This window comes from Gossypium arboreum, chromosome 10, assembly GCF_025698485.1.
Source record: "Gossypium arboreum isolate Shixiya-1 chromosome 10, ASM2569848v2, whole genome shotgun sequence".
In the NCBI taxonomy this organism is placed as follows: domain Eukaryota; kingdom Viridiplantae; phylum Streptophyta; class Magnoliopsida; order Malvales; family Malvaceae; genus Gossypium; species Gossypium arboreum.
This window is the reverse complement of record NC_069079.1, coordinates 15224809-15238816: the sequence shown is the minus strand read 5'-3', so window position 1 is coordinate 15238816 and position 14008 is coordinate 15224809. Positions and strand designations below refer to the sequence as shown.

Here is a 14008-nt window from a genome sequence, read left to right as displayed (position 1 = left end):
TTTGAGGCATGTGGCATGGTGGAGTTCAAATTAAACTGGATTGCTGAGTAGTTGTGTTTTAGTGGGTTAATAGGGAGTGCTTTTAGGAGATAATTGGGGAGAAGTTATCAAAATAAGATTTTCTTCTTATCAGTTTTCTATTTTCTTTTTTCCCAAAAAATTTTCTAACATTAGACTTTTGTTTCTCTATCATTTCTTCTCCCTTCTTGTTCACTTTTGGTTTTTGTTCCCGTTTGGCCAAATCTTGTTTCTTCGCTTTCCCCTCTCTTTTCATTTTCTTGATCGATTCATCTCTTGCTCTATAGCCGAAATTCTCTTCTCTTTTCCCTACTCTTTTCATTTCTTTATTTTGTGCAAGTCATCTCTTTGGGTGCAACTTTTGACTTTATCTGTTTTGGTAAGTCGAATTTTCCCCCTTAGTTATCGTATTTCGATTAGGCAATTAACAAAGGGTTTGTGTTACTCTAGTTTGGGTGCTATTCAAAGATTTTAAGCGGATATTCCAGTGTGTGGAGACGACTGGTTATCGGATTCCTCGCGGTAAGTTTTCGAATTGTTGTTGGTTTATTTTCTCGAGTTTTATGTTGGGGATATTTGGTTTGATTGACGAATCAAGTGATTAATTAAGGAATATATTGGTCAAATATAGGTTGTTGAAGGCTCGGGTTACTTTGCACAGCGAATTGATACCAAGTGTGTACCCGAAACACAGAAAACGGGATTCGGTGAAAAGCTGAAATTGGTTGCTGTCGAGAAATAATAGAAATAGGAGAAAATGATGCGAAAAATTGTAGAGAAAGGAAATAAGGGTGTTATAAACTTGGAAATCAACATTTTGCACTAAAATAGTTTTGGACAGCAGCAGTAGTCTAATTTTGAAAAATCATAAAAAATAGTAAAAATTGAGTTAGAGGTTGAATAAAATATGAAATTAAATTTATTTTGAGTCTAGTATTTCATGGAAGAAACAGTGTAAGCAATGGAATTGTAAATTATGAGATATAATAAATTTTGTGAGACAAGGTCAGAATGATTTTGGGTTCCCCTATTCTGACTTTGGAAAATAATAAAAAATTATAAAAAAATAATTAGGGGCTTAAATTTATATTTTTAAATCCTTAATGAGTCTATTTTCTATAGAAACAAATAGAAACATCATCTAAATTTCGTACTAAGATATAAATAATTTTTAGTAAGGAGAGGTTGAAGCTGTTAAATAGCAGAATAGGGATAAATTTGAAGATTTTACTGTACTTATTTGATAAACTACAAATTCTTAAAATTTTATGGTAGAATGGTATTTGAGTCTAGTTTCAAAAACATCAAGAAGACTTTAATTTGGAATTTTGTACCTCAAGATATAAATAATTTAGTGACAATGACTCAAGTAGACAGCTTTGAATGAATATATAAGTAAATAGTGAAAACATATATAAATATTTAGCTAGCATAGGTTACATTAAAAATGAATTGCATGGCCAAGGCCAATTTAGGCCGTGTGGGCTACACGGGCGTGTGAGCCCATTTTTTTGAAAAGTTGTCTAAGGTTGCATGGGTCGCCCAAGTTGACTGTGGACCTACTGAAGGGTCGGTAAGCCCTACTTAGACCCCTATATGAGTGATCTGTCTGTCTGATTTTTGTACCGAGCATGAATTATGATATCTGAATATATGTATTGTAGTTACATAATAGCATGACATCTTTTGTATGTTGCATCGGGGTGGGTTATTGTTATTTGAAGGAAGTGTCTGAAAGTCTTTTAAGCCTGTTATCTGGCAGCTCTGCTGCAAAATTCTGATTATGTGCCGCATTTCAGTACAACATGTGTGTAAGGATGGGTGGGTTGATTTAATCCCCACATGGTGTGTAGGGATGGACGGAGATGGTGTATAGAGGCTGGTGGGTAGGATTTTGATTTTCTGCTATTGCATATTATATTTGAGATGGGCGAAGGCCCTAAATTATATCTGAGACTGTATTCGAATGGGCCAAGGACCAAACTGAATCTCTAATGGGCTCAGGCCCCAGACTGTAATTGATTATTTTCTAATGTGTATCTGTATGTAGGTTTTCTGTAGAGATTACACACTGAGTTTGTGAAAACTCAACTCTTTTTCTGTTTAATCTGTACAGGTAAACCCTAGACTTAGGCGGATCGATGCAGCGGAGGGCTCGACGGTGACCACCACTACTGAACTACTTTATTACAGCTTTTGATTTTATATTATCTTTGGGTATTTATTATTGTAATGTTGGGACTTTGGACTGTTTGGTTTAAATTGGGATTTTATAATGTTTTTATGGATTTTTAAACTGCAACTCAACAAAACACAATTTTTTCTAAAAACAAAGATTTTCGATTTCGTAAAATAGTTGGTTTCAAAAGCTTCTGCTTAAAAGACATGTTTTAAGGCAAATCAGCTAGTTCACGTTTTTTCGAATTAAATAAAAGATAATTAACTGGAACGGTTTTAACTTGTCAATCTCGATTTCAAACCCCATTCCATGTGACATCACTAGATTCGGCCTTAACGTCTAGGCCGGGTTTGGGGTGTTACAAAGAATGTAATAAGATTTGAATCCAAAATATCATCAAGTTATTCGGGTCTTTGTATCATTCGATAGCCAAACTTGGTGATCGAGTCGGGTATAGGGTGTTACAATTTTAATATATGTATGTATGTATAAAGAAAAGATATAAATGTTTTTAAAACAAAATTTTAAATGTTTTAGTTATTAACTTTCAAATTTAGAGTTATTTTGACATGCATGCATATCTATATATAAACCGATCATAATGTGCATACATATCTATATATGAACTAATTGAACTCTAATATATTTTTTTTTTAAAGTTAAACCCTAATCTCAAGTTGTGTTCAAGCTTGTCCATATTTAAAAATGGTTAACTCAAGCCCATTTTAAGTTTATCTATTATTTTTATTCTTTCTAAAATATTATTTTAATTAATTTTTTCTTTTTAATTAAATATTTTCTTTTCTTATTTTTGGTGAATTTCTTTTATTAAATTTTAAACATAAAGAATTTAATATATATTTTAATATTTACATTATAATATTATATATTTAATTTAATTTAATTTTATATAAAATACATAATATATAAAGTATATATTATAAAGTAGAAATCGAGCCAAGCTCGAGCCTTTAATGTTGGAGCACAAGCCTGACTCATTTTAAATGGATTTAATTTTTTCCTAAGCTTATATTTTTGGGCTTCTTACTTTTGTTTAAACTCTCTCATATTTCAAGCATACATGTAGCCTTGAGTAAGTAATTTAGCCCTTGAACAGGTCTATCTCCAAAAGAATTTGTACAAAGCACATAATTAACATTTAAAATTTGTTACATATGTGAAAAATAATATATTATATATTTTAATAAATAAAAGTTACATGAATAATAATTAATATTTTAGTTTTTGATAAATATGAACAAATAATTTTAATTAAAAATGATTTTTCAAGTAATTAGCCTAAGAGTACTGAATAAATTCAATTTATATATATAATATTTAAATGATATAATTATCTTTATATTCAAAAATAATAGCCTTAACTTTTTGTATATTTACCAACCGAGTTTGTGCCATTTGATTTGTGACATCAAACTTAATCAAATATTTTGTTATACTATAAATAATTATCTTGCGATCATATATATGAATAGTTATCATATACATATATCAATATACTGAAATAACGTAATTTTTAAATCCATAATTATAGTGATTAAGGTTCAATTTTTGTCACTAATGTCAATAAAAAATGAAGTTTAGTAAATTATATTTTTATTGGGAATTAATTAATTATGAGAAAGTGTATTTATATTTATTATTAGAATAACATATGATGCATCGTCATTACACAAGTCTCATGCATCATCTGTAACTAATAATATGACATGTAGGGGTAAAGCTAGAAAAATTTTTTAGGGGGCAAAATTAAATTGTAATTTTACAATAGTAAAATGTAATTTTACTATTTTAATAGCCTTTATCTTTATAATTTTAAAAGATTAAATCAAATTTTATCATTTTTAGGATGCCAATGTGCAATTTTATTTTTATTATTTTAAAATTTTCAAAGAGTCTAAATGAAAAAATTTTCATTTTAAAGGGGCGGGGCCCTGTCAACTTTCTCTAGTTTTACCCCGATGACATGTTATTATTAAATTAAAAAAATATGAAAGATTTGTAAATAAATATTAATAAAGCGTTTTTACATTAATTATGTTATAGGAAGTGTGCTTATATTAATTATATTTAAAAAAGTAAGTTTATATTAATGAGAGGAAAATGAATGGAAAAAATTATAAATTTTATCAATAATGATATCAATATAGACCCTATTTGGCAATTGGTTGATAGTTGATAATTGATTATTGATTGTAGTGGATGGTTTGACCAATTAATTCTATTAACTGTTTAGTTGAAAGTGTTTAGTAAAACTTAGTTGATAGCTAATAAAAGTTGATGTGTAAAATGACAAATAAGGACATGACACATTTTATTCTCAAGTATTTATTTGTTTATAATTCTTTAGTTTTTATTAGGTGAAATTATTGAAATGAAACACTATTACCAAGAAATTAAAACATCCGTAATGAAAATTAAGTAGTGGATATATTTGAAAATTTAAATAAACAAAGTTCTTAAGTTCCTTATTTGCAAATATTAGCCTTGTGGAAATTGATCAATATAATTGTAAACTATATTCTCAGTGATAATTATATCATGTTATTAGTATACAAATTAGTGATAATTATGTCACACTCCAAATAAATTTGTCAAGTAGTATATTTTAATTAATATAAAATTGCATAAGAAATCATTTTACACAAGTAAATTAAAAATAAATTAAGGATACATAAATATTCAACGATGAATGGGCTCGATTGAAAATTTCTCGCGGCAATATTAATTTTTGTAGATTCACGGTGGAGGGGTTTTTTTTTTAGCTTTAATTTGGACTTTAAAAGGTGAAATGAAAATGGGAGAATAAATGCTATTGATATCTTAGAACCCTATTAGGTTTGAGTATGTGACAAAGAGAGTAATTTTTTAGCAAGCATGATCAGATATGTCATTCCACATATATTTTTTTCCAATCGACTATAGAAAAAAGTTGTTCATTTTAACGTTTTTTTGTTTTAGAGATTTTAACTTAACAAGTTCTTATAAACCTCTATCACCAAACAGTACTATTAAATCTAAACTTTTGCAAACTTCCATCTTCAAACACTACAATTAAAGATTTTAATGCCGAAATCAACTAAAAAAAATCTCCCGACCCCCTAAATTTATAAGTTGGAGATAAATTTCAAAAAGGAAAAAAAAAAGTAATACTAATATTTGCATTGACTAGTCTATTCTTTTGGTCAAAAGTCAAAATAATGTGCCTCAAAGCCTCTTCTCATCATCATTACCAACCAAATAAAAATTGCTCATCATTCTCTGATCTTCGTCTCTCGAAACCTTTCTTTGCTGCCCATCCTCAATCATGGACCTTCACTTTCCCAAGCGTCAGTTACAAATCCAAGGTCCACGCCCCAACCCTCTCAGACTCAGCAAAGACTCCCATAAAGTTAAAAAACCACCACACCCGCCACCTCGCGCCGCTGTCCCTCCTGCTGTCCAACACCGTCGCGAGCCTGTAGTCATCTACGCTGTCTCACCTAAAGTCATCCACGCTGAACAATCCGACTTCATGTCAGTCGTACAACGATACACCGGGCTTTCATCCGAAAGCTTCTCTAGCGGTGGCGCAATATCGCCGGCGGCTAGGATGGCAGTGACGGAGAAGGCAAGTCTGACCCCAAGAGAGAGAGTAGTAGAAGTGGGGGTGTTCGGGGAAGGTGGGATGGAAGAGGATTTGATTCGGATTCCACCAGGGATACTTTCGCCTGCGCCGGAAGCGTTGCCGGCTGTAGAAACGGGAACTGTCTTTTCGCCGGCGTCGGAAGCACGAATGATGACGGTTTTGAATGACTGGAGCCCGATGTTTTGCGGGAGTGGGTTAATGGCAAGCCCCTCTTCTATATTGCTTTCCGAGTCTTTAATTTCTTCTCCAACTCTTTCTTCTGATTTTTTTACTCAAATTTGGAAACTTTAGCCAAAATTTATTTAAATTTTCCAAATCAAATTTTGGGGTTTCTATATTTGGAGATTGTATTATTAGAGTTAGTGCCTTCTTCAATTGTACTAATATGCTAACTTAATAAAAAAGAAATGATGAATTTGTTGTAAGAGTTTTCTTATGCAATTTTAATTTAGCTTGTATTTGAATTTAAATTCTAATTTTAACTGAAATCTGATGGCCAATGGGTTGAATATCTTCAACCTAGAAAAAATTTACAAATGAGAGTTCTTTTAAGTCGACCATGAGAAACCCTTGCAACAAAAAAATCCTATAGACTAACAGGCAATCCATAGTTGTGGAATGTCTTGATTCTTCCGTTCCGTCCGCCTGCAACAATCACGAGGCCCCATGTTTCCGGCAAGGTTGCGTGATAGTCGCCGTAGTTGTGACAGAGCTGCTGTTGTTCATACGAATAATACTCGTCTTCTGCAACTGTTGTTTCCCACAACATAAGTTTTTCTTCAGGCCATGTTGCAGAACCCTTGCAGGAGCCATCTATGGAGAACAAGTTTCCAAGTGAGAATCGTTGCGAATCTCTGATCCAAGAAGTACCCTCTATCTGATCCCCTCTCAGTGACCGATCCGAGTGCCGTTGATCTGAACCTTGGCCTAACCAAGGTATTGCTACACACACATCTTCACAGAAGAAGTGTTCGCAAGAAGAAACAGATTTTGTATGTTTCGATGTTCGAGGGCAAATGTCATCGTAGTTCCAAACGTAAACACGACAGTCTTCTCCAACTGAGATTATATGTCTCCCAGTCGACGTAAAAGATGCTGACATCTGACTTCCGGACTTGTGGAGTCCTGCAAAATTCAAGCAAAATATTAGACTATGAAAATTACAACTTGAGTGAAGTTTTGAAGCTTTTCGTAATAATGCAACTTTGGATATGTTTTCGAATCAAGGAAAGGCCGGCAGCAAGCAATCAACTAAAAGAAGTATCATTGCCATCAAATTCAAAGTGCAGACTGAAGAACAGAGCAAGCACCAAATGAACAAACCCGATTCCGGGTCAGAATACAAAATGTTACCTTTAAATTTACGAACAGTATCAACCCCATCGAGTATTCGGAGTTTGGAATCTCTAGAAGTTATCATAACTTTGTGAGGTTCATCCTGGGAGTACTGGAAGTTGGAATGGAAATATTAAGTAATGAATGAAAATGTTACTGCAAGCAAGTTATATGTAACACCAAGATCTTCAGTGCAAAACCTGAATACTTGTGATTTTGTTGCCTGAAGTTTTCTTTCTGCCATGAATATGAATCTCGGCCTCCAAAATAACGTCTTCACCTATAGTGCCAATAACATAATATCAAAAACACTCAGGCCGAAATGAAAGGAATGATTGAACAACTAAAAACAGTAGAATAGAACTCGAACATGGAAGAAACCATTACCTGATACTTGATAAAAATGGCAAGTACCTCTAATAGAACCGGCAATAAATTCCTGCTAGATTGAAGGGGCATGAAATGATTACTATCACCAGAAAAAACGTTTTTAGCAGAAGAATATTTGATGCAAGTATTCAGACACCACACACACCTTTCCATCTGGCCGGTAACATATAGCAGTTACAATGTCCCAAACATCCACCCAATGAACGACTCGCTTCTCCGACACTCCCCAAATCCTAACTTTTCCATCTAGAGAACCGCTGATGAAATAACTGTCATCAATGGGATTGAACTGAATGCAAGTGACTGTTTACATACAACATATATATAGGGTCAGAATTTAGACTATGACATTACATATTTCAAACCAGAGAAATCGACAATATATATAGTCATTTCATGGTTACCGTAATTGTTATGATGAAAAACATTTAAACACTGATCGCAGCCGACTTTCCAGAGACGGACCGTTTTATCCATGGAAGAGGAAATGAGAAACTGCAACAAAAAATTGGATTCAGGCAAACAAAAATAAGAAACAAGGGTCTAAAGAGGATTTAATTCAAGTACGATGGACTGCTAAGTTTCTGCATCTACTCACATTTGATCTGGACCATGCAACATCTAAAACGTCACTGCCATGACCATGAAGCTCCTGGATTGGTGACTCCTCAATCCGAAAAATCTTATTAGGAATAACAACTTGAGAGTCAACCGGCTTCTCTCTGCCAAAACCGAATTTCCCTTTGTCCATCGATCTACCTAAATTGTGCTCAGCTATCAAAGGTTTACTAAAGGCATCTGTTGACATCACACGCCATATACGGACCACCCCATCTTCACCACCACTTGCCAAATACTGACCATCAGGGCTAAACTTCATTGTCCAGATGAAGCCCTTGTGAGCCTGTATTTCTTGTCCCATGTAAAGTGCTGAAAACTCCATGTATCCTTTCTTGTTGGACTGAACCATCACTCTGTTTGTTTCATATACTTTGAAACTCGGTTTCGATGTCTTAGATGAACCCCTGCTTTCCCCAGCTTTCCTCATGCTGGAAAAGTGTTTCCACCATTTCTTGAATTTCTTCCTATTAACTTCAGCCTTTTCAGATTCATCAAAGTGTTGTTGTGTTTCCTGTTGTTCAAATACCTTATTCTCGCTCTCAAGAGCTGCTGTTGATTCATCGAGCAAAAAATTGGCTTCACACATCATTTTCCTATCACAATCAGCAATACTTCCTTCCCCATTGCGAACAGACGGACACGAAGAACTCAAGACAGCATCACTGCACTCTGTGATCCTCTGCAAATCCTTTATCCTTGATGAATTTGCAAACTCAACTAGATCCATTCCGTGAAGAAATCTTTCACGCCGCTCCTTAACACTTCCAGGTTCATTCATCCAAATTTCATACTCTAATTTCCCACACTCTAATCCTTGTTTCGCTAAAACAGGCTCTTCGGTCGACAAGCAATCCAAAGAATCAAAGAAGACATCATTTTCACCCTCTTCGGAACTTAGCATGACTAGTAACTAAGACTAGTGTTCCACATCAAAACCAACTCTTAAGACTAGTGTTCCACATCAAAACCAATTCTTTCAGTACATTCCTCTAAGCAACCCAAGAACTTTCCTAGACCCTTTTTGAATCCCCAATTCACAGACAAGAGTTTTAACTCAATTGATAAAGCAAAAATTCAAAGCAAAATTAGCAACAACCCCTGTTAGCATGCTCCAGAACTTGAACATATATGGATCCCAGTATACAATTAACATTAAAAAAAATGATGACACCCAGGGCCCGGAATGGTGGAAATAATCAAATAGTTAAAAACAAAGACCAATGTTTGAATGGTTTCAAGGCTAGTACCTTGGGTTCCATGCAAAAAGCAGAAATGGAAATTTCCAAAAAACCACTATTACCGACTCTCCCCTTTTGATCATGGGTTGCTCAACAACTCAAAACTCGATTTTAAACCTTTGGAAAAACCTTGAAACTCTTGAAGGGGCAAATATGAAGAGAAACCCAGAATCGAAAACCAAATGGGTTATAGAGAGAGTGTGTGGTTCGGCATTGAGGGCCTCGAGATTTGGGATTTCGGGAACGCACGAGCGACAAGAAGAAGCGGCGCAGCTCGGGGAACAAGAACCTAGACTTGTGCTTTTTCTGCAACAAAGCTCTTTCTCTTTTTTTCTCTTGGATTTGTGTTGGTAAGGGAATGGTGATGATTATATCTAACAATATCTGTAAACACCAACAAGTTAGCCAAAATTAATGGCAGAACAGAACGAAATGGGGAAATTTTGGAAACTCCATAACACCAAATGAAGAAGGTTTTGAACATGAAAATATGGAAACTCTGCTAGAATTTAAAAATGTATAATACTAATGGTAATAGTAATAAGGACTAAATTATTCTTAGTACCCCGATACAGCAGAATTCTGAAGGAAGAAAACTGACAATTCAGCTTTTAAGTACTGAAGAGAAAAAGAAAAGTTGTGAAAAGTAAGTTGCACATCGTAGATTATTGGTGTAAATAAAAGTTTTAAATTTTTCTTTTTCAGAAAAAAAAACAAAAAAAAAGACTTAACCTTTAAAAGCTAGTACAGTTGGTTCTGTTATGTGATTTAATTAGGCTGAGTTTTAAAAGGCCAAGAAAGGGCATTAAATGGTGGGAATTAGCCAGCCTATGAAACACCAACACTAGCAGCAATAGGCTCAACAACACCAGTTCAACTTATTTAAGAGAAAAGGGTCCCCAAAAAAGCACAAAAAGAATAGTTAAAAAAATAACTATATAATTACAGAGGCTAGGGGTCTCTACTGAGCTAGCAACGGAACCATAAATGGTTTAAAAACATATAGGTAGGCTGGTTTCATTTTCAGCAAGCCAAAAACAACACACCCTCAGATTCAGACCCTCTCTTGGGTTTGGTGTTGCAGCAGATGATTTTATGTTTATCTTTTAAGTTTGATAAAAACAGGCGAACATGAAGAAGAGTGTAGCTTTGTTGATCTCAGTTTACCTGTTCTGGTTTTGAGTGTGTTGGGTGCTTCCCTCATCTAATTTGATCTGTCTGTGTCTTATTTTAGAGCAAAATTCCGGGTTTTTTGGGGTGTTGCTGGTACCTAATGCAAACCAGATCATCATCAAAATGGGGAAGGTTTTCTTACTTGGGGATTCTGGGGTTTCAATTCCATCTTCAACAAAACAAAAGATTTCATCTTGGGATTTTTATCACGTCATCATTGAACACAAAATGAAAGAAAGTAAAAAAAAAAAAAAAGGAAGAAGAAGAAAGAAAGAAAGACCCTTTTTTCTATTCCATTTCTTCTACTACATATAGGTATATAGCTTTTGAAGTTACACCAAAATCTCAAACAAGCTTTGCCATTTTCGTTCACTACAGTTTCATGAGGGACATTTTATTTGCTTGTGGTAAGAAAGTCTAAGATTCTGATTACGGGATTGTACGGTGGTGACATTGAAGAAAATAAACTGAGATGATAAATATGGGTGATGGCATGAACCAGTCGGCAAAATATCAAAAGCTTCCAAAACCCAGTGTCACTTTCTTTGCTAATGGCAAATGGGGTGGCCTTGAGACCACGCCATTTTCACCTTTTTCCCTTTTTTTAAAAGAAATTATTTTCCAACCCATTATTTGATTTAGACTTTTGGAGTTTTTTGGATTATGTTTACAACAATCCACCATTGCCACTCCCATTGAAGCCTTTCATGTGTCAATAAATCTCATGATAACCTGATGAAAAGGATTTGGATAATAACCCAACCTTAGGCTGCACTAGTGGTAGAACAATATATATATTTATATATATATATATATATATATCTTTGATGTGTATGTGTTGTTTGACTTGAAAAAAAAAAAGTTGAAAATGCCATGAACAATAGAAAAAAGGATTTTGTTTTGTTATTTTCTATATTACATCTTTCTTTTCAAGGAAACATAAAATGAATTTGGAAGGATAAACATTATGCATCTGCAACGTTGATTCACAAACAAACGAAAAAAAAAAAAGTATTCAATGTGTCAATGGATCTAATATTTTTGTTATGATTGGCTAACATTTTTTTATTTTATTTTTGCACTCATAGAATGAGGAGGGGATTAACAGCAAAATACAACAAACAGAATTAATTAATGTCAATAAATACAGAAGGTAGAAGAAAAAAAAAGGCTATCCACATGGTTGTTTATTTGTTTATTTTATATGAATAATATAGGATAGATTTAACTAAAAAATTTACAGGACCGATTTGAACACCCAAACTTAGCTTCATCTCTCTCTATTCCATTGCTCCATTCATTCCACAGTGTTTGCTTTAATTACGACCTTATGTTTACCTTAATTGGTTTGCAGTTTTTATATATATATATATATATATATTTAGGTTTAGGTTAATTTTTAAAAATATTTATCAGGATAGATAATTCAATTAGATAATTATATTTTATTTTAAAATGTAATTAAAACACGAGTAAGATAATAAAAATATTAATATATTATTATTTATAAGTGATAAGCTTAAATTACTAAAATGGTATCTAAACTATACTATTTTTTTATGCTTAATTTTTTATCACAAATGGTACTTAAATTATATTTTAATACCTAAGTTATGCTTTGTTACCCAATTTACTCTAACCGTTCAAAAAAATTTGTTAGCCAATAATTTTTTGACACTTAACACTTTAAGTTAAAAAATAGAATTAAATTAAGTTACGAAAAATTAAAGTTAATTAAATTTAACACTTTACAATTTTTTTACACTCTCTCCCTCCCTGGCCCCACTTTCCTCCGCAATTCTCTTACAATATTTTTCTATTTTACTTCTTTTCAGAATTTGAATTTCATGTTTTATTTGAGTTTTTTCATTATAAAGGTTCAAAGAATATTATCTAATTTATGTAAAGTATATAGAAATGAAGAGAAAATTATTTTTAAAAAATAATATATAGGTTTTGGATCGAGGTAAAAAGGAATCAACATCAATGTTTAAAATGGAAAAGAAAATCACCAAAAATCTGGATTTTGTTATCAAATATTGGGTTTGATGAGTTTGGGGTTCTTGAATTTTCTCATTGGAGTTTTTGCATGAAGAAAAAAGAGATGAATATTTTATAAGGTCTTTAAAAATAAACTCAAAGAAAAAATATTTGTTTTTAACTTTTTAAGGTAAAATTTGACATATGTCATAAAATGATTGCTTAAGATACTTTTTACAATGGTTAGGGTATTTTGAATAATGGAGTATAGTTTAGGTACCACTTTAAGCAACGAAGTATAATATAAGTGTCACTTATGACAAAAAAAAAGTTAAGATACTAGCATGAGAAAAAGAAAATGATTTAAATACCATTTTTGTGGTTAAAACTTAATTAATAATTTTTTGAATAATTTCATTATAAAATTTGATCATATTTGTTCTTTTTGACATAATATATATAACTATTTATAATCTCCCATTAACTTATAAATAAGAAAAAATGCGCTTCAATACACTCGAACTCATATTCTCTTATATGAAGAATAATGCACATACTAATTGAATTATGACTCTAGAGTTAAATAATAATTAAAAAATGTATTCCTGAATATTATATAGCATCCTAAAAGAATTTGTGATTAAATTAAAGATATTATTGTCACCTCAAGCTTAGTGCCGGGAAACTTGGAGTAAAAATGAGAAATCGGGACCTACAGTGGTAATCGCGAAAATCAAGACAAAGTGAAGGAATCAATTTGGTGGTATAAAATGAATTGACTTAATTTTTAATAAAATTATTTAGTATTTCTAAATTGATATCTTTTCAGAAGATTGGGAAAATTAAAGTAATGTTTAATTAAAAGAGATAGTTACAATATAGTTCACATCATCTTGAAAACTTAAATGCAAGACAAATAGGTGTAAAATCAAGTTGGTTGCCAAATAATGGTATTATATTTATACCAATACCATATGTCCTTCACTCACACTACACTTAAAATTTAGACATTATATTTTATCATTCATAAGTTTTTTATTCTTTCACCCATTTTGAAAATGACTAACTATTTCCATTAAAATTACCACTCTCTTTTAAGAATATTTATTTCATAATTTCTTTTTCTTTAATGAATGTGATATAATATAGTTTTAGGGTATTTAATATTATCAAATTTACAACTCATTTAGAACCCTAAAACTAATATTTTATATATATATATATATATATATATATATATATGTGTATGTATAGGTGTAAAATCATGTGGCTTGTCAAATTCCAAGCAGATATAAAGACAAACACAAAGTAGCCAAAATTGTGACCAATGGTAAAGGAGCAAGAAAGATGGTAAAAGGAAAAACAAAAGGCAGTGGTTTTGGCAACAAACCCCCCAGCCCTTCAATTATTTATGGTATTTGCTTTCTT

General features: G+C 32.3%; 2 protein-coding genes across 4 annotated transcripts; one reads left to right on the top strand and one right to left on the bottom strand.

Annotated features, from left to right (window-relative positions):
* The first annotated feature begins 5351 nt into the window (after positions 1-5351).
* Positions 5352-6268, top strand: LOC108466631 (protein MKS1-like). Its single transcript, XM_017767021.2, has one exon. It carries the CDS (start codon positions 5523-5525, stop codon positions 6132-6134), a length of 612 nt encoding a protein of 203 aa, XP_017622510.2. The 5' UTR covers positions 5352-5522; the 3' UTR covers positions 6135-6268.
* Positions 6269-6271: 3 nt separating this feature from the next.
* On the bottom strand, positions 6272-11049 carry LOC108466615 (uncharacterized). 3 transcript variants are annotated; one of them, XM_053020582.1, is made up of 8 exons: positions 10595-11049; positions 8167-9811; positions 7973-8063; positions 7714-7871; positions 7566-7617; positions 7379-7458; positions 7197-7290; positions 6272-6968 (listed from the first exon to the last, which is right to left on the bottom strand). In XM_053020582.1, the coding sequence occupies exons 2-8, from the start codon at positions 9088-9090 to the stop codon at positions 6430-6432; spliced, it is 1938 nt and encodes a 645-aa protein (XP_052876542.1). In that variant the 5' UTR covers positions 9091-9811; positions 10595-11049; the 3' UTR covers positions 6272-6429. The 3 variants fall into 3 exon arrangements, with proteins under 3 accessions (XP_052876542.1, XP_052876543.1, XP_017622498.1); XM_053020583.1 differs by lacking the exon at positions 10595-11049 and adding an exon at positions 9993-10293; XM_017767009.2 differs by having other exon boundaries at positions 8167-11049.
* Between the last annotated feature and the right edge of the window lie 2959 nt (positions 11050-14008).